The sequence below is a fragment of the Saccostrea cucullata genome, unplaced genomic scaffold (assembly GCF_032062105.1).
Source record: "Saccostrea cucullata isolate Sc308-1 unplaced genomic scaffold, CSIRO_AGI_Scuc_v1 ctg1281, whole genome shotgun sequence".
NCBI lineage: Eukaryota > Metazoa > Mollusca > Bivalvia > Ostreida > Ostreidae > Saccostrea > Saccostrea cuccullata.
This window is the reverse complement of record NW_026927343.1, coordinates 103,446-122,982: the sequence shown is the minus strand read 5'-3', so window position 1 is coordinate 122,982 and position 19,537 is coordinate 103,446. Positions and strand designations below refer to the sequence as shown.

Here is a 19,537-nt window from a genome sequence, read left to right as displayed (position 1 = left end):
TTTGAAAGTTCTTGTCACAAGTACATCATGTACATGTAATAGACATTAGAAAGGTGAAGGCCATATATCAATCCTCTCAACCAAAAGTTACGACCAAGGTTAAAGTTTTTAAAAAGTACAAGGTTCAAGGTCACAGAGTCAAATATCATAGCGTATGATCTACAAACTTGAAGGTATTGTCACAATACTCAATGACATATTAAGTACAATGTATGAAAGCCCTATCTCTTCTCATTCAAATGTTTTAAGTAATGTTTAAATTTTTGAAAAGCTGGTAAAATGCACATATGACAGTCCTATCTCTTCTCATTCAAAGGATATGACCAAGGTTAGTTTTTGTGAAAGACGTTTGACATTTGAGATTTAATGTCCCCTTGCTTTCATGAAAGCGGGGGTCAAATATTGGAATATTATATCCCAACACACTGGTATTTTTGTAAAAGTGATGTACTGTGAAGATCATATGGCATTTTAAATAAAATGATACCTTGAGCTTTTCTTGGAAACTCCGTGTCAATTTCCATTATGTCAGGAATACTGTATACAGGAAAATTTTCATCCCTTTCTGCTTCGCCCTACCTTAATTTGGGTGAATTCAAAATGGAGCCAAATTAAAGAATACAGTATAATTGTTTTTAATAAAACTATGATTGGATGAAATTTAAATGGGGCAAAATTGTCTGCACGTATGAAAGGGCGAAAATAACCCTGCATACAGTAAACATCCTTATGAAATATATGGCCTCTTATTACCTATAATAACTATAATTTTATAAAGATATTGAATTTGACCTTATTATCCCCCTTACAATACCAGTCACATATGGTGATGTCTCCATATTAATGAAAAATCCTAGAGAGGGAGACTATTTAAATAAACAATATACAATCAATCAACATACCCCTTACATGTAAAACTGAGAAAATGCTGAAATAAAACCCTCATAGACATACATGTATTTTCGTTTTATACAATTAAACATTTACTCAAGACAACTGACTCGGTGATAAATTTATTACAAATCATTACATGTTACAATCTGTCATCAGTTTAGGTCTGCATTTACTTGATCATTGGCTACCCATTCTATATAATGTCTTTGCTGTAATTATTCTGTCAGAAAAAGTACTTCTCCAATCATCAAACACTTGGAATGTTTTCCTAAGAGTTTAAATGTCAAAGCCTACGTAATTCACTTGATCACTCACTCTGAGAGAGATTTAACTGTTGTATCACAGCTTCAGATAATTTAATTAGCCGACAAGTGTCATCACATACAAATGGCCAGCACCTTGCTTCTCCTCTCAATTACATTTATCTGGTTAGAGTGGCGCCTTCTCCCTCAACGTTGGTCTGTATGGTATGTGTCACATATCTGTCTGTTTTACTGTCACCACATGAATGGTGCCCTCTCTCTCAGCATCCGTACGCTGTACTGTCTCCACTCCCGCTGTGTGATCCACAATTCCTGGGTCGTGTCCAGACAAGCCAAGATGGCCGCTCCTTTCCAGCAAACCATGCAGGGATCCATGTCCTGAAAGAATCACAAGGAGATAATTAGTAACCTGTATATCGGGGTAACCCTACACAGAAGGTCATGAACAGAATACGTCCTTCACAACCAATTGATTCCTAGACATTTGTTTCCATATAATTATACATAAATCAAACGTAAAGGTCAAACACACTGCCATCCTTTCATCCACTTACAATATTGTGTGCAGTTTTAGCATTATGCTGTAGCTTACTCAGGACAACTAAACAAAATTTTGGACCCAGACTGGACCTATAGGTCGGATTGTTCTCAATGTACTTAAAATTAGATGTTAGATCCGCTCGCATACTTGTTACACTAACATATAACAACATCCCATTGAGGGTCACGACAGAGGTCAAATTTGGAACATGCAGCTATATATTTATTTGCTTCAACAATAAACAACGATTTTGCAGACTACGATTCGATTGGTTGAAAGAATTGGATCTCTGATGTGCCCTCAATGGGATGTTGTTAGAATTTAGTGTAGCAAGTATGCAAGCGGATCTAACATCTAATTTTAATTAGATTGGATTGTTCTTTGTTGTTTATAGAGGACTTACCTTTGGTCTGGTGAAGACGTCCATGGTTTCCAGCATGAGTCGGTACTGGGGGGGCATCCCCACCCACACCCGGTACTGCAGCCACTGCTGGGCCCCCTCAAACATCATCCCACCCCCCACCACCACCATACAGCTGTACATCTTCTTCTTAGTCTCATCATTGTCTGAAATGGAATCAGGGTCAATCATAAAAGAATGCTGGATCTTTTATTTGTTGTTCTTTTAAGGGAAATGTAAAAAGTATTCTGTACATGTAGTGATATTTGGTTTCTTATTGGAAAAAAGAAAAAGATTATGATGTGCAAATGATATACTACAATTTCATGCATAAAGAACAGCTCAATTTCACAATAAGCATACAGTAACATGCAGAGAAAAATGCTAACTTTTCACAAAGTGAATACTGAAAAAGATTTCATCATACATCTATATATTAATCCACAAGTTTTGCATCTTTTTTAGTATGAAAATATTACTTGCTGCATACCATGATTTTCTTGAGTGTTTACATCAAGTTCTTTCTCAGTCACAAATACATTTAATTAGTAGTTATAAATTGATTTCAAGCTAACAAAATGCAAATTAAGAATGGCACAAATAATAGTTGGTTTACACAGGTATGCACATTACTAAGTACAATGTACATGTATTTCATCCATACTGACCACATTTATCTATACTGTGAAGGATGGCCTGGTCGACGCCCATCAGTTGTACGACAGGATCTGACTCCGCCTCTAGCTCCTCCTCCATCTCTAAGCCCCGCCCACCCTTCTGTATGTCCGTAACCTGTAGAGATTCCGCGTTGTCGTTCGAGTCCTCGTCTATCTGAGGTTGAAAGGTCGAATCGTCAAACTGACCTATGTTGCTCTCGTTAGCGTCTTTGTTATCTGAGTTGTCTTTCTTTTTTGCCAGTTTTGTCTGAAATTGAAGATTTAATATCTAACCCATTAACTAGATTTGTTTTCTGAGATTAACTTGTTCTGATTTATAAAATGTACAATAAAACGTCATGGTTAAAGTGAATGATGCTTATAATAAATTGCAATTTACACATACAGAAAAGTGATTTTCCTAACCTGTGACTTTATTGTTATATTGCAAACTCGAATGAATTTCATATATAACAAAGTAAATATGTCTGTCTCTGGCCTTTCTCTATAAGGGTGTTTTGTACAGTATTTGGGTGTGTGTTTGTTTAGTACTTTCAGTGTACTGCTATGACTTACCTCCCTTGTGGTCATTTTGAGGTAGAATTCATCATGTGGATCCTCCGGATCTCCCTCGCTCCTTTTCTGGACATGTGCCAAGTCTCCATGTAAGGTCAATAGGTCAGGGAAGAAGAGGCTCATGGGAGTGAGAATGACTTCCTCTCCGAGCCTGATGGGATACTTCACAATGTGCTGCTCGGGCTTCTTAATCAGGATGGAGTGTTCCTTTACTCCACTGTCATCCTACAAAACAACAACATTCTCCTGAAAGTCTTCAAATTGATTTTCAGCCTGCACTAACATGCACATTGCTCTAACAGAGGTTGGAGTAATTAACGAAGTTTTTTTTATTACTTAGTAATTAGTTTGACATTACAAATCAGTAGCCTGTATCTTATCAGTTTCTCTTGACTTCATTGAAAAAGATCCATAGTCTATGCTGTCCAAATCTAGTCAGCATAAACTCTTCACACACCTGGTCCAGGGTGCAGTAAGTCTCCTTCATTTCCTGCAGCAGGAGACAGTCTACTGTATTCTGAGCGTCTAACTCCCTCAGGTTAATTCCTGATCTCTGAATCATGTGATGGAAACACCTAGTGATGTCACTTCCTCCATAATCCATCGTCACCCTAAATAAAACATTCTGTCATTTTACATTGAGTTCTGCAACTTGTGTGTTTTTCTGTTAGTGGTAAAGGCACGGCACAGTTGGCGGGAGATCTCGAGTTCATTAATTTCAGAGTGGCCAACACTGTACCCACCTGATACATTTGGTGCCCAAAAACTAAAACCCATATATGATTTAGAAGAGTCTAAATGAAGTTTTCAGGATGGAAAATCTCAAGAAAATAAGGGAAGAACGGGAATTGGGTATGTTGACCTGGTAGCTCAGGTTGTGTTTAGAGCACCAGTACAGTTACACATCTTTTACACAACACACACTGGTTGTCTTTACTGGTTCCCTACCTTGTGTTCCTGTGAGATATTCCGTCTTCTTCACAACACACACTGGTTGTCTTTACTGGTTCCCTACCTTGTGTTCCTGTGAGATATTCCGTCTTCTACACAACACACACTGGTTGTCTTTACTGGTTCCCTACCTTGTGTTCCTGTGAGATATTCCGTCTTCTACACAACACACGCTGGTTTTCTGATCTCCAATGTCTACCACACAAGCACTGCTGACCCCTGACCCAAAGGTCGCGCATACTGACTCCTAGGAGATAAACAGGTTTTTGTGACAATAGTCTATTCCAGAAGCATTAAATCCCTTCATATTGTGATGACTCCAAGGAAAATAAATTAAAAATATGACTAAGCTAGAATACCAATAGACTTAGTAGTATGATATTGTTTACGGTTAACCAACAATTAAATACAACTTTTTAGCTTTCAAATCAAGAACTGAAAGCTGGTCTGCACTAATATAGAAAATATTCAGGTTTCTTGTTTCCAACACCTGTACATGTCTTTAGCTTTCCCAATCATACATATCAGATAGCTGGAGTTGCTTAATGTTATTTCTCAAAAGTGTATAAGAGTAAGTTTACAATCTTTACAATATTGCAGTATTGTACATGCAGTGGTTGGTTTACAATATTGCAGTATTGTAGTGCAGTGGTTGGTGACTTTTACTAACCTGATGGAGAATAGCGCTTCCAAATCCCAGTCTGTCCAACAACAGGGTCATCAGGTGCTTAGTGTGTCTGTGACTGAATACGTCAGGAATCAACAGCATGGCCTTATACATCTAAAATATCAACATCAAATATCAACAACAGGGTCATCAGGTGCTTAGTGTGTCTGTGACTGAATACATCAGGAATCAACAGCATGGCCTTGTACATCTGAAATATCAACATCAGAAATCAACATCAGCAATCAACAGCATGGCCTTGTACATCTAAAATATCAACATCAGAAATCAACATCAGCAATCAACAGCATGGCCTTATACATCTAAAATATCAACATCAGCAATCAACAGCATGGCCTTATACATCTGAAAATCAACATCAAAAATTAACAGCACGGCTTTATACATCTGAAACATCAACAAGATGTGTCTGTTGAGTGGTATATTTAGATGTGTCTGTTGAGTGGTATATCTAGATGTTTCTGTTGAGTGGTATATCTAGGTGTTACTGTAGTTAAGTTTTACCTTGAGATCTTTCAGTGGTATATCTAGGTGTTACTGTAGTTAAGTTTTACCTTGAGATCTTTGAGTGGTATATCTAAGTGTTTTTGTAGTTTTACTTTGAGATCTTTCAGTGGTATATCTAGGTGTTTCTGTAGTTAAGTTTTACCTTGAGGTCTTTGAGTGGTATATCTAGGTGTTTCTGTAGTTTTACCTTGAGATCTTTGAGTGGTATATCAAGGTGTTTCTGTAGTTATGATTTACCTTGAGATCTTTGAGTGGTATATCTAGGTGTTTCTGTAGTTATGATTTACCTTGAGATCTTTGAGTGGTATATCTAGGTGTTTCTGTAGTTATGATTTACCTTGAGGTCTTTGAGTTGTATATCTAGGTGTTTCTGTAGTTTTACCTTGAGATCTTTGAGTGGTATATCTAGGTGTTTCTGTAGTTAAGATTTACCTTGAGATCTTTCAGTGGTATATCTAGGTGTTTCTGTAGTTTTACCTTGAGGTCTTTGAGTGGTATATCTAAGTGTTTCTGTAGTTTTACCTTGAGATCTTTGAGTGGTATATCTAGGTGTTTCTGTAGTTTTACCTTGAGATCTTTGAGTGGTATATCTAGGTGTTTCTGTAGTTTTACCTTGAGGTCTTTGAGTGGTATATCTAGGTGTTTCTGTAGTTTTACCTTGAGGTCTTTCAGTGGTATATCTAGGTGTTTTTGTAGTTTTACCTTGAGATCTTTGAGTGGTATATCTAGGTGTTTCTGTAGTTTTACCTTGAGATCTTTCAGTGGTATATCTAGGTGTTTCTGTAGTTATGATTTACCTTGAGATCTTTGAGTGGTATATCTAAGTGTTTCTGTAGTTTTACCTTGAGGTCTTTGAGTGGTATATCTAGGTGTTTCTGTAGTTTTACCTTGAGGTCTTTCAGTAGTATATCTAGGTGTTTCTGTAGTTTTACCTTGAGATCTTTCAGTGGTATATCTAGGTGTTTCTGTAGTTTTACCTTGAGATCTTTGAGTGGTATATCTAAGTGTTTCTGTAGTTTTACCTTGAGGTCTTTGAGTGGTATATCTAGGTGTTTCTGTAGTTTTACCTTGAGGTCTTTCAGTGGTATATCTAGGTGTTTTTGTAGTTTTACCTTGAGATCTTTCAGTGGTATATCTAGGTGTTTCTGTAGTTTTACCTTGAGATCTTTGAGTGGTATATCTAAGTGTTTCTGTAGTTTTACCTTGAGGTCTTTGAGTGGTATATCTAGGTGTTTCTGTAGTTTTACCTTGAGATCTTTGAGTGGTATATCTAAGTGTTTTTGTAGTTTTACCTTGAGATCTTTGAGTGGTATATCTAGGTGTTTCTGTAGTTTTACCTTGAGATCTTTGTGTGGTATATCTAGGTGTTTCTGTAGTTTTACCTTGAGATCTTTCAGTGGTATATCTAGGTGTTTCTGTAGATTTACCTTGAGATCTTTCAGCGGTATATCTAGGTGTTTCTGTAGTTTTACCTTGAGGTCTTTGAATGGTATATCTAGGTGTTTCTGTAGTTTTACCTTGAGATCTTTGAGTGGTATATCTAGGTGTTTCTGTAGTTTTACCTTGAGATCTTTCAGTGGTATATCTAGGTGTTTCTGTAGATTTACCTTGAGATCTTTCAGTGGTATATCTAGGTGTTTCTGTAGTTTTACCTTGAGGTCTTTGAGTGGTATATCTAGGTGTTTCTGTAGTTTTACCTTGAGATCTTTGAGTAGTATATCTAGGTTTTCTGTAGTTTTACCTTGAGATCTTTCAGTGGTATATCTAAGTGTTTCTGTAGATTTACATTGAGATCTTTGAGTGGTATATCTAGGTGTTTCTGTAGTTTTACCTTGAGATCTTTGAGTGGTATATCTAGGTGTTTCTGTAGTTTTACCTTGAGATCTTTGAGTGGTATATCTAGGTGTTTCTGTAGTTTTACCTTGAGATCTTTGAGTGGTATATCTAGGTGTTTCTGTAGTTTTACCTTGAGATCTTTGAGTGGTATATCTAAGTGTTTTTGTAGTTTTACCTTGAGATCTTTCAGTTGTATATCTAGGTGTTTCTGTAGGTTTACCTTGAGATCTTTGAGTGGTATATCTAGGTGTTTCTGTAGTTTTACCTTGAGATCTTTGAGTGGTATATCTAGGTGTTTCTGTAGTTTTACCTTGAGATCTTTGAGTGGTATATCTAGGTGTTTCTGTAGTTTTACCTTGAGGTCTTTGAGTGGTATATCTAGGTGTTTCTGTAGTTTTACCTTGAGGTCTTTGAGTGGTTAATCGAGGTGTTTCTGTAGTTTTACCTTGAGGTCTTTGAGTGGTATATCTAGGTGTTTCTGTAGTTTTACCTTGAGATCTTTGAGTGGTATATCTAAGTGTTTTTGTAGTTTTACCTTGAGATCTTTCAGTTGTATATCTAAGTGTTTCTGTAGTTTTACCTTGAGATCTTTGAGTGGTATATCTAGGTGTTTCTGTAGTTTTACCTTGAGGTCTTTGAGTGGTATATCTAGGTGTTTCTGTAGTTTTACCTTGAGGTCTTTGAGTGGTATATCTAGGTGTTTCTGTAGTTTTACCTTGAGGTCTTTGAGTGGTATATCTAAGTGTTTCTGTAGTTTTACCTTGAGATCTTTGAGTGGTATATCTAGGTGTTTCTGTAGTTTTACCTTGAGATCTTTGAGTGGTATATCTAGGTGTTTCTGTAGTTTTACCTTGAGGTCTTTGAGTGGTATATCTAGGTGTTTCTGTAGTTTTACCTTGAGGTCTTTCAGTGGTATATCTAGGTGTTTTTGTAGTTTTACCTTGAGATCTTTGAGTGGTATATCTAGGTGTTTCTGTAGTTTTACCTTGAGATCTTTCAGTGGTATATCTAGGTGTTTCTGTAGTTATGATTTACCTTGAGATCTTTGAGTGGTATATCTAAGTGTTTCTGTAGTTTTACCTTGAGGTCTTTGAGTGGTATATCTAGGTGTTTCTGTAGTTTTACCTTGAGGTCTTTCAGTAGTATATCTAGGTGTTTCTGTAGTTTTACCTTGAGATCTTTCAGTGGTATATCTAGGTGTTTCTGTAGTTATGATTTACCTTGAGATCTTTGAGTGGTATATCTAAGTGTTTCTGTAGTTTTACCTTGAGGTCTTTGAGTGGTATATCTAGGTGTTTCTGTAGTTTTACCTTGAGGTCTTTCAGTGGTATATCTAGGTGTTTTTGTAGTTTTACCTTGAGATCTTTCAGTGGTATATCTAGGTGTTTCTGTAGTTTTACCTTGAGATCTTTGAGTGGTATATCTAAGTGTTTCTGTAGTTTTACCTTGAGGTCTTTGAGTGGTATATCTAGGTGTTTCTGTAGTTTTACTTTGAGGTCTTTGAGTGGTATATCTAGGTGTTTCTGTAGTTTTACTTTGAGGTCTTTGAGTGGTATATCTAGGTGTTTCTGTAGTTTTACCTTGAGGTCTTTCAGTGGTATATCTAGGTGTTTCTGTAGTTTTACCTTGAGATCTTTCAGTGGTATATCTAGGTGTTTCTGTAGTTTTAACTTGAGTTCTTTGAGTGGTATATCTAGGTGTTTCTGTAGTTTTACCTTGAGGTCTTTGAGTGGTATATCTAGGTGTTTCTGTAGTTTTACCTTGAGGTCTTTCAGTGGTATATCTAGGTGTTTTTGTAGTTTTACCTTGAGATCTTTCAGTGGTATATCTAGGTGTTTCTGTAGTTTTACCTTTGAGTGGTATATCTAAGTGTTTCTGTAGTTTTACCTTGAGGTCTTTGAGTGGTATATCTAGGTGTTTCTGTAGTTTTACCTTGAGATCTTTGAGTGGTATATCTAAGTGTTTTTGTAGTTTTACCTTGAGATCTTTGAGTGGTATATCTAGGTGTTTCTGTAGTTTTACCTTGAGATCTTTGTGTGGTATATCTAGGTGTTTCTGTAGTTTTACCTTGAGATCTTTCAGTGGTATATCTAGGTGTTTCTGTAGATTTACCTTGAGATCTTTCAGCGGTATATCTAGGTGTTTCTGTAGTTTTACCTTGAGGTCTTTGAATGGTATATCTAGGTGTTTCTGTAGTTTTACCTTGAGATCTTTGAGTGGTATATCTAGGTGTTTCTGTAGTTTTACCTTGAGATCTTTCAGTGGTATATCTAGGTGTTTCTGTAGATTTACCTTGAGATCTTTCAGTGGTATATCTAGGTGTTTCTGTAGTTTTACCTTGAGGTCTTTGAGTGGTATATCTAGGTGTTTCTGTAGTTTTACCTTGAGATCTTTGAGTAGTATATCTAGGTTTTCTGTAGTTTTACCTTGAGATCTTTCAGTGGTATATCTAAGTGTTTCTGTAGATTTACTTTGAGATCTTTGAGTGGTATATCTAGGTGTTTCTGTAGTTTTACCTTGAGATCTTTGAGTGGTATATCTAGGTGTTTCTGTAGTTTTACCTTGAGATCTTTGAGTGGTATATCTAGGTGTTTCTGTAGTTTTACCTTGAGATCTTTGAGTGGTATATCTAGGTGTTTCTGTAGTTTTACCTTGAGATCTTTGAGTGGTATATCTAAGTGTTTTTGTAGTTTTACCTTGAGATCTTTCAGTTGTATATCTAAGTGTTTCTGTAGGTTTACCTTGAGATCTTTGAGTGGTATATCTAGGTGTTTCTGTAGTTTTACCTTGAGATCTTTGAGTGGTATATCTAGGTGTTTCTGTAGTTTTACCTTGAGGTCTTTGAGTGGTATATCTAGGTGTTTCTGTAGTTTTACCTTGAGGTCTTTGAGTGGTTAATCGAGGTGTTTCTGTAGTTTTACCTTGAGGTCTTTGAGTGGTATATCTAGGTGTTTCTGTAGTTTTACCTTGAGATCTTTGAGTGGTATATCTAAGTGTTTTTGTAGTTTTACCTTGAGATCTTTCAGTTGTATATCTAAGTGTTTCTGTAGTTTTACCTTGAGATCTTTGAGTGGTATATCTAGGTGTTTCTGTAGTTTTACCTTGAGATCTTTGAGTGGTATATCTAGGTGTTTCTGTAGTTTTACCTTGAGGTCTTTGAGTGGTATATCTAGGTGTTTCTGTAGTTTTACCTTGAGGTCTTTGAGTGGTATATCTAAGTGTTTCTGTAGTTTTACCTTGAGGTCTTTGAGTGGTATATCTAGGTGTTTCTGTAGTTTTACTTTGAGGTCTTTTAGTGGTATATCTAGGTGTTTCTGTAGTTTTACCTTGAGGTTTTTCAGTGGTATATCTAGGTGTTTCTGTAGTTTTACCTTGAGATCTTTGAGTGGTATATCTAGGTGTTTCTGTAGTTTTACCTTGAGGTCTTTGAGTGGTATATCTAGGTGTTTCTGTAGTTTACCTTGAGATCTTTGAGTGGTATATCTAGGTGTTTCTGTAGTTTTACCTTGAGATCTTTGAGTGGTATATCTAAGTGTTTTTGTAGTTTTACCTTGAGATCTTTCAGTTGTATATCTAAGTGTTTCTGTAGTTTTACCTTGAGATCTTTTGTATATCTAAGTGTTTCTGTAGTTTTACCTTGAGATCTTTGAGTGGTATATCTAGGTGTTTCTGTAGTTTTACCTTGAGATCTTTGAGTGGTATATCTAAGTGTTTTTGTAGTTTTACCTTGAGATCTTTCAGTTGCATATCTAAGTGTTTCTGTAGTTTTACCTTGAGATCTTTGAGTGGTATATCTAGGTGTTTCTGTAGTTTTACCTTGAGGTCTTTGAGTGGTATATCTAGGTGTTTCTGTAGTTTTACCTTGAGGTCTTTGAGTGGTATATCTAAGTGTTTCTGTAGTTTTACCTTGAGGTCTTTCAGTGGTATATCTAGGTGTCTCTGTAGTTTACCTTGAGGTCTTTGAGTGGTATATCTAGGTGTTTCTGTAGTTTTACCTTGAGATCTTTGAGTGGTATATCTAAGTGTTTCTGTAGTTTTACCTTGAGGTCTTTGAGGGGTATATCTAGGTGTTTCTGTAGTTTTACCTTGAGATCTTTGAGTGGTATATCTAGGTGTTTCTGTAGTTTTACCTTGAGGTCTTTGAGTGGTATATCTAGGTGTTTCTGTAGTTTTACCTTGAGGTCTTTCAGTGGTATATCTAGGTGTTTCTGTAGTTTTACCTTGAGGCCTTTGAGTGGTATATCTAGGTGTTTCTGCAGTTTTACCTTGAGATCTTTGAGTGGTATATCTAGGTGTTTCTGTAGTTTTACCTTGAGGTCTTTGAGTGGTATATCTAGGTGTTTCTGTAGTTTTACCTTGAGGTCTTTGAGTGGTATATCTAGGTGTTTCTGTAGTTTTACCTTGAGATCTTTGAGTGGTATATCTAGGTGTTTCTGTAGTTTTACCTTGAGGTCTTTGAGTGGTATATCTAGGTGTTTCTGTAGTTTTACCTTGAGGCCTTTGAGTGGTATATCTAGGTGTTTCTGTAGTTTTACCTTGAGATCTTTGAGTGGTATATCTAGGTGTTTCTGTAGTTTTACCTTGAGGTCTTTGAGTGGTATATCTAGGTGTTTCTGTAGTTTTACCTTGAGATCTTTCAGTGGTATATCTAGGTATTTCTGTAGTTTTACCTTGAGATCTTTCAGTGGTATATCTAGGTGTTTCTGTAGTTTTACCTTGAGATCTTTCAGTGGTATATCTAGGTGTTTCTGTAGTTTTACCTTGAGATCTTTCAGTGGTATATCTAGGTGTTTCTGTAGTTTTACCTTGAGATCTTTGAGTGGTATATCTAGGTGTTACTGTAGTTAAGTTTTACCTTGAGGTCTTTGAGTGGTATATCTAGGTGTTTCTGTAGTTTTACCTTGAGGTCTTTGAGTGGTAAATCTAGGTGTTACTGTAGTTAAGCTTTACCTTGAGGTCTTTGAGTGGTATATCTAGGTGTTTCTGTAGTTTTACCTTGAGATCTTTGAGTGGTATATCTAGGTGTTTCTGTAGTTTTACCTTGAGATCTTTGAGTGGTATATCTAGGTGTTTCTGTAGTTTTACCTTGAGATCTTTGAGTGGTATATCTAGGTGTTACTGTAGTTAAGTTTTACCTTGAGATCTTTGAGTGGTTTATCTAGGTGTTTTTGTAGTTTTACCTTGAGATCTTTGGGTGGTATATCTAGGTGTTTCTGTAGTTTTACCTTAAAATCTTTGAGTGGTATATCTAGGTGTTTCTGTAGTTTTACCTTGAGATCTTTGAGTGGTATATCTAGGTGTTACTGTAGTTAAGTTTTACCTTGAGATCTTTGAGTGGTTTATCTAGGTGTTTTTGTAGTTTTACCTTGAGATCTTTGAGTGGTATATCTAGGTGTTTCTGTAGTTTTACCTTAAAATCTTTGAGTGGTATATCTAGGTGTTTCTGTAGTTTTACCTTGAGATCTTTGAGTGGTATATCTAGGTGTTTCTGTAGTTTTCCCTTGAGGTCTTTGAGTGGTATATCTAGGTGTTTCTGTATTTTTACCTTGAGATCTTTCAGTGGTATATCTAGGTGTTTCTGTAGTTTTACCTTGAGGTCTTTCAGTGGTATATCTAGGTGTTTCTGTAGTTTTACCTTGAGATCTTTGAGTGGTATATCTAGGTGTTTCTGTAGTTTTACCTTGAGGTCTTTCAGTGGTATATCTAGGTGTTTCTGTAGTTTTACCTTGAGGTCTTTAAGTGGTATATCTAGGTGTTTCTGTAGTTTTACCTTGAGGTCTTTCAGTGGTATATCTAGGTGTTTCTGTAGTTTTACCTTGAGGTCTTTGAGTGGTATATCTAGGTGTTTCTGTAGTTTTACCTTGAGGTCTTTCAGTGGTATATCTAGGTGTTTCTGTAGTTTTACCTTGAGATCTTTGAGTGGTATATCTAGGTGTTTCTGTAGTTTAACCTTGAGGTCTTTGAGTGGTATATCTAGGTGTTTCTGTAGTTTTACCTTGAGATCTTTGAGTGGTATATCTAGGTGTTTCTGTAGTTTTACCTTGAGATCTTTGAGTGGTATATCTAGGTGTTTCTGTAGTTTTACCTTGAGATCTTTGAGTGGTATATCTAGGTGTTTCTGTAGTTTTACCTTGAGGTCTTTGAGTGGTATATCTAGGTGTTTCTGTAGTTTTACCTTGAGATCTTTGAGTGGTATATCTAGGTGTTTCTGTAGTTTAACCTTGAGGTCTTTGAGTGGTATATCTAGGTGTTTCTGTAGTTTTACCTTGAGATCTTTGAGTGGTATATCTAGGTGTTTCTGTAGTTTTACCTTGAGATCTTTGAGTGGTATATCTAGGTGTTTCTGTAGTTTTACCTTGAGATCTTTGAGTGGTATATCTAGGTGTTTCTGTAGTTTTACCTTGAGGTCTTTGAGTGGTATATCTAGGTGTTTCTGTAGTTTTACCTTGAGATCTTTGAGTGGTATATCTAGGTGTTTCTGTAGTTTTACCTTGAGATCTTTGAGTGGTATATCTAGGTGTTTCTGTAGTTTTACCTTGAGGTCTTTGAGTGGTATATCTAGGTGTTTCTGTAGTTTTACCTTGAGATCTTTGAGTGGTATATCTAGGTGTTTCTGTAGTTTTACCTTGAGGTCTTTGAGTGGTATATCTAGGTGTTTCTGTAGTTTTACCTTGAGGTCTTTGAGTGGTATATCTAGGTGTTTCTGTAGTTTTACCTTGAGGTCTTTGAGTGGTAAATCTAGGTGTTACTGTAGTTAAGCTTTACCTTGAGGTCTTTGAGTGGTATATCTAGGTGTTTCTGTAGTTTTACCTTGAGATCTTTGAGTGGTATATCTAGGTGTTTCTGTAGTTTTACCTTGAGATCTTTGAGTGGTATATCTAGGTGTTTCTGTAGTTTTACCTTGAGATCTTTGAGTGGTATATCTAGGTGTTACTGTAGTTAAGTTTTACCTTGAGATCTTTGAGTGGTTTATCTAGGTGTTTTTGTAGTTTTACCTTGAGATCTTTGGGTGGTATATCTAGGTGTTTCTGTAGTTTTACCTTAAAATCTTTGAGTGGTATATCTAGGTGTTTCTGTAGTTTTACCTTGAGATCTTTGAGTGGTATATCTAGGTGTTACTGTAGTTAAGTTTTACCTTGAGATCTTTGAGTGGTTTATCTAGGTGTTTTTGTAGTTTTACCTTGAGATCTTTGAGTGGTATATCTAGGTGTTTCTGTAGTTTTACCTTAAAATCTTTGAGTGGTATATCTAGGTGTTTCTGTAGTTTTACCTTGAGATCTTTGAGTGGTATATCTAGGTGTTTCTGTAGTTTTCCCTTGAGGTCTTTGAGTGGTATATCTAGGTGTTTCTGTATTTTTACCTTGAGATCTTTCAGTGGTATATCTAGGTGTTTCTGTAGTTTTACCTTGAGGTCTTTCAGTGGTATATCTAGGTGTTTCTGTAGTTTTACCTTGAGATCTTTGAGTGGTATATCTAGGTGTTTCTGTAGTTTTACCTTGAGGTCTTTCAGTGGTATATCTAGGTGTTTCTGTAGTTTTACCTTGAGGTCTTTAAGTGGTATATCTAGGTGTTTCTGTAGTTTTACCTTGAGGTCTTTCAGTGGTATATCTAGGTGTTTCTGTAGTTTTACCTTGAGGTCTTTCAGTGGTATATCTAGGTGTTTCTGTAGTTTTACCTTGAGGTCTTTCAGTGGTATATCTAGGTGTTTCTGTAGTTTTACCTTGAGATCTTTGAGTGGTATATCTAGGTGTTTCTGTAGTTTAACCTTGAGGTCTTTGAGTGGTATATCTAGGTGTTTCTGTAGTTTTACCTTGAGATCTTTGAGTGGTATATCTAGGTGTTTCTGTAGTTTTACCTTGAGATCTTTGAGTGGTATATCTAGGTGTTTCTGTAGTTTTACCTTGAGATCTTTGAGTGGTATATCTAGGTGTTTCTGTAGTTTTACCTTGAGGTCTTTGAGTGGTATATCTAGGTGTTTCTGTAGTTTTACCTTGAGATCTTTGAGTGGTATATCTAGGTGTTTCTGTAGTTTTACCTTGAGATCTTTGAGTGGTATATCTAGGTGTTTCTGTAGTTTTACCTTGAGGTCTTTGAGTGGTATATCTAGGTGTTTCTGTAGTTTTACCTTGAGATCTTTGAGTGGTATATCTAGGTGTTTCTGTAGTTTTACCTTGAGGTCTTTGAGTGGTATATCTAGGTGTTTCTGTAGTTTTACCTTGAGGTCTTTCAGTGGTATATCTAGGTGTTTCTGTAGTTTTATCTTGAGGTCTTTGAGTGGTATATCTAAGTGTTTCTGTAGTTTTACCTTGAGATCTTTGAGTGGTATATCTAGGTGTTTCTATAGTTTTACCTTGAGGTCTTTGAGTGGTATATCTAGGTGTTTCTGTAGTTTTACCTTGAGGTCTTTGAGTGGTATATCTAGGTGTTTCTGTAGTTTTACCTTGAGGTCTTTGAGTGGTATATCTAGGTGTTTCTGTAGTTTTACCTTGAGATCTTTCAGTGGTATATCTAGGTGTTTCTGTAGTTTTACTTTGAGGTCTTTGAGTGGTATATCTAGGTGTTTCTGTAGTTTTACCTTGAGATCTTTCAGTGGTATATCTAGGTGTTTCTGTAGTTTTACCTTGAGATCTTTCAGTGGTATATCTAGGTGTTTCTGTAGTTTTACTTTGAGGTTTTTGAGTGGTATATCTAAGTGTTTCTGTAGTTTTACCTTGAGGTCTTTGAGTGGTATATCTAGGTGTTTCTATAGTTTTACCTTGAGGTCTTTTAGTGGTATATCTAGGTGTTTCTGTAGTTTTACCTTGAGGTCTTTGAGTGGTATATCTAGGTGTTTCTGTAGTTTTACCTTGAGATCTTTCAGTGGTATATATAGGTGTTTCTGTAGTTTTACTTTGAGGTCTTTTAGTGGTATATCTAGGTGTTTCTGTAGTTTTACCTTGAGATCTTTCAGTGGTATATCTAGGTGTTTCTGTAGTTTTACCTTGAGATCTTTCAGTGGTATATCTAGGTGTTTCTGTAGTTTTACCTTGAGATCTTTGAGTGGTATATCTAGGTGTTTCTGTAGTTTTACCTTGAGATCTTTGAGTGGTATATCTAGGTGTTTCTGTAGTTTTACCTTGAGGTCTTTGAGTGGTATATCTAGGTGTTTCTGCAGTGCTGTGGCCCAGATGACCTCTATATCTGCCAGCACGGCTGTCAGGGTGCCTCCCGGACGATCATGAATGTTAAGTCTCCCCCTCCTCATTGGCCAGTGTAGATTGTAATTGTCCGCTGGGTTCACATACATGGCCTAGTTAAGAGATTCTAATAGTCAAGTCCTGGCTTAAACTATTTTATAATTGGTTTATACTGTACAGTGATGGAAGAGTCAACGTTTAAAAAAAATTTCTATAGAAAGCTTTATTAATTGAGATAACTACAGAATTGCGAACAGCTATGAACTCTAACCTCTTGACCCACAATGAAGGGTGGCTGGCTTTCAGTCCTCGTCCACATCTGTTGACATGTGACCTCTGTCCTCTGACCTTTGACCCCATGGTTATGATTATATAACTACAGCGTAAGAAAACCAAGAATCAAGAAAATTAGTGTGGTCAGGATAACATAAACTAAGTTAGCTTTCTTCTAGCCTGTGTAGAACATCTCACGCTTGTCCTTTGGCTAGAGTTTTGTCCAGTGTATACACACCTGTTTGACTGATGGGGTCTGCCTGTATTCTCCAGTGGACATAGGCCTGGCCCCCACAGCCTCCTCTGCCTGTTTTAGTCCAACCTTGAACTGTGGCTTGGCCTCGGAATGCTGTTAATATAGATATAAAAGACTTGTGTTGAAATGAGGACTTTCTATATATACAGATATTGAGCAGTATTTTCAAGTACTAAAACTGATTAAAAATCATTTCAGTTACACATGCAACTTGATTTAAAATAGAAGTTTATAGATCTGTGACAAGTAGTAATGAAAATGCATGCATGATAAAGTATTTTAACATCAGTAACATTTTAAATGTAACAGAAAAGAAGAGAATGTATGGTATTGGACCACTACTACACTGTAAATGCTGTAGGCAGGTGCTCTATTGACTAATCTAGCCTGGTCATAAAACTTTAAATAAATCAAAGTATACGTACGTCAAAAAAGTGTTATTTATAACACTTTTTATAAGCAATGTAATTATAAACATGATAAGGCCAAAGTTATTTTATTTTTTGGTTTACGGATTTTTTCAACCAAAATGTCCACTTGGTGGTGACAAATTAAAATAAAAATAATTTGAAACTTCTTTCAAACAGAACATTGCTAAAAATAATTCATAATCTTGTAAACTTTATTATATTAATTATCAAGTAACAGATTATCTTTACTTATTTTAGTTGCCTTTTTCCTTTTATTAGCATGACCTTATGTCTACTAATATTTATTTTCTAAAACCTGAAAAAATTGGGTAAGCGGATCCGTAAACCGAAAAATGTAAAAACTGTGGCCTAACCAGAAGGAAAGAACCAAAACCGATTAAGATCACTTTATGTGACAGAGCTACTTACAACACATTCTGGTCTCAGTATGAGAGAGCTGGAGGTCCTGGTCTGTGAGATTCTCTTCCTGGCTATACACTGGGGGATGGTCACTGGCAGGGGGTCAGAGGCTCGACCAATCCGCAGGTTCAAAGAACCTGGGTGAATGATGACAATAGTGGAGGTCTGAACGGGCTAATGTAACACAACAAAGCAAGCATTGTTAAAAATTTACAGACTACTGTAAACCAACTATTATTTATGTTATCTTTTATTCGATATTCATCAATTTGAAATCAATCCGCGACAATTAATTTTCCAAAGACTATTTCTACCTACTTAGCTATTAAAACCTACCCAAAGTAGCTATTTTACCTTCTTTCTGCTTTACTCGCATTTTGTGGCCAAATGCAGGAACAGCACAACATGGTGAGCACTGAATTTCTTAATACAGTCACAATGGTGATGGATTTGATAAAAATTTCACCAGAAAATGATTACTTCATATATAATCAATTTTGCATAGAAACTAATGTAAAATTGCCACTTCAGGAAGTAAACATTTTTTGGCCAAAATTTTGTGGTATTCATCAACAGTGTGACAGATACAGGTACACATTTATTCACTATGTTGTGCCATTCAGTCTTTTGGCCACAAAATGTAGGTAATACAAAAGTAGGTAAAAATAGCTACTTTGGGTAGGAAAAAATACCCACGTAGCTATTAATAGCTAGGTAGGTGGAAATAGTCAATGGACTGGAACTGTTGAAGTGAATTTTCAGCAATCCAACAAATAATTCTAATCATGGGAGTTTACCTCCACTAGAGACGACTATAAAAGGTTGGAACTTGGGAGGTGAATAAAATATACAAATAATAAATTACAGAATCATGTGTCTAGAATTAGGGAGTGAAAAGTAGCTGAAAGAACAAAGCTGGAAAGTGGATATATTCAAGAACATTTAGAACAGTCTGTACGCAGTAGATTGACACAACTTATATAAAAAGCTTATATCAAAGTATTCCAAAGAGAATAAGAGTCGTAATCAAAGCAAAAGGATACATAACGAAATACTAGTAGTTTAAGGTAAGTGTGTTTTATTGTTTGCATGCTATTCAAGTTTTGCTTTGCAACAGGATAGTCCAATATTTAACTAAGGCGGCCATTTTGGGAGCTAAATTATGGCCAACTACTGTTATTTAATTTGCCTTCTATTTATTTGACCACCCATTTGATTTACTATATTAAAGTGTATTTCACTGTATAGGGGTGGTCCAATTTACATTAGAAAAATAAGTCGTGACGAGCCCCTTGGGACTGTACAGAGATTCCAGGGATTTTAATGTATCTAGTCTGTCTTACCTCGGTTATGGGTTCTGGATTTTGAATATACAACCTTTTTGTTGCATTTGATGGCATATTGTATACATAAAATTACCAAAACAACCCGGGAATGGAACCCTTAATCTGGTCAAACAATGAAACATGAGAAAAATTCTACTTTTGTTTTAAAATGAAACTTGCACGGAGATATGGTTAACTCTTACTTTATAAACTCGGATTTTTCTTCAGATATTTTCAATTAAAAGTGAAAAGTGTACATATATTCGCTTATTTGAAAAAAAAAAATGCTGTGAAAGTGTTTAACTATGGAATGCCATATACGACAGCCAACTGTTTACTGTCAACTGCTGACTGCTTACTGCCAA

General features: G+C 36.1%; 1 protein-coding gene and 1 long non-coding RNA gene across 2 annotated transcripts; one reads left to right on the top strand and one right to left on the bottom strand.

Annotated features, from left to right (window-relative positions):
* Positions 1-1,309: 1,309 nt before the first annotated feature.
* LOC134274155 (actin-related protein 8-like) lies at positions 1,310-19,309 on the bottom strand. The gene is made up of 12 exons (XM_062756410.1): positions 19,191-19,309; positions 17,857-18,021; positions 17,000-17,110; positions 16,760-16,864; positions 16,428-16,601; positions 4,952-5,062; positions 4,413-4,528; positions 3,788-3,941; positions 3,331-3,555; positions 2,767-3,022; positions 2,102-2,265; positions 1,310-1,535 (listed from the first exon to the last, which is right to left on the bottom strand). Exons 1-12 carry the CDS (start codon positions 19,245-19,247, stop codon positions 1,392-1,394), a joined length of 1,782 nt encoding a protein of 593 aa, XP_062612394.1. The 5' UTR covers positions 19,248-19,309; the 3' UTR covers positions 1,310-1,391.
* On the top strand, positions 5,085-16,575 carry LOC134274157 (uncharacterized). Its single transcript, XR_009993559.1, has 3 exons — positions 5,085-5,153; positions 15,567-15,599; positions 16,455-16,575. It is a non-coding gene; the product is annotated as an uncharacterized LOC134274157 (long non-coding RNA).
* Positions 19,310-19,537: the final 228 nt, after the last annotated feature.

Excerpts from the sequence above, each read along its gene's own strand:
- LOC134274155 (XM_062756410.1), bottom strand. The coding sequence starts at position 19,247 with ATGCCATCAAATGCAACAAAAAGGTTGTATATTCAAAATCCAGAACCC. Across the intron at positions 18,022-19,190 it reads ATCCAGAACCCATAACCGAG|CCCGTTCAGACCTCCACTAT; the intron begins GTAAGACAGACT and ends GTGTTACATTAG. Across the intron at positions 1,536-2,101 it reads ACGTCTTCACCAGACCAAAG|GACATGGATCCCTGCATGGT; the intron begins GTAAGTCCTCTA and ends TGATTCTTTCAG.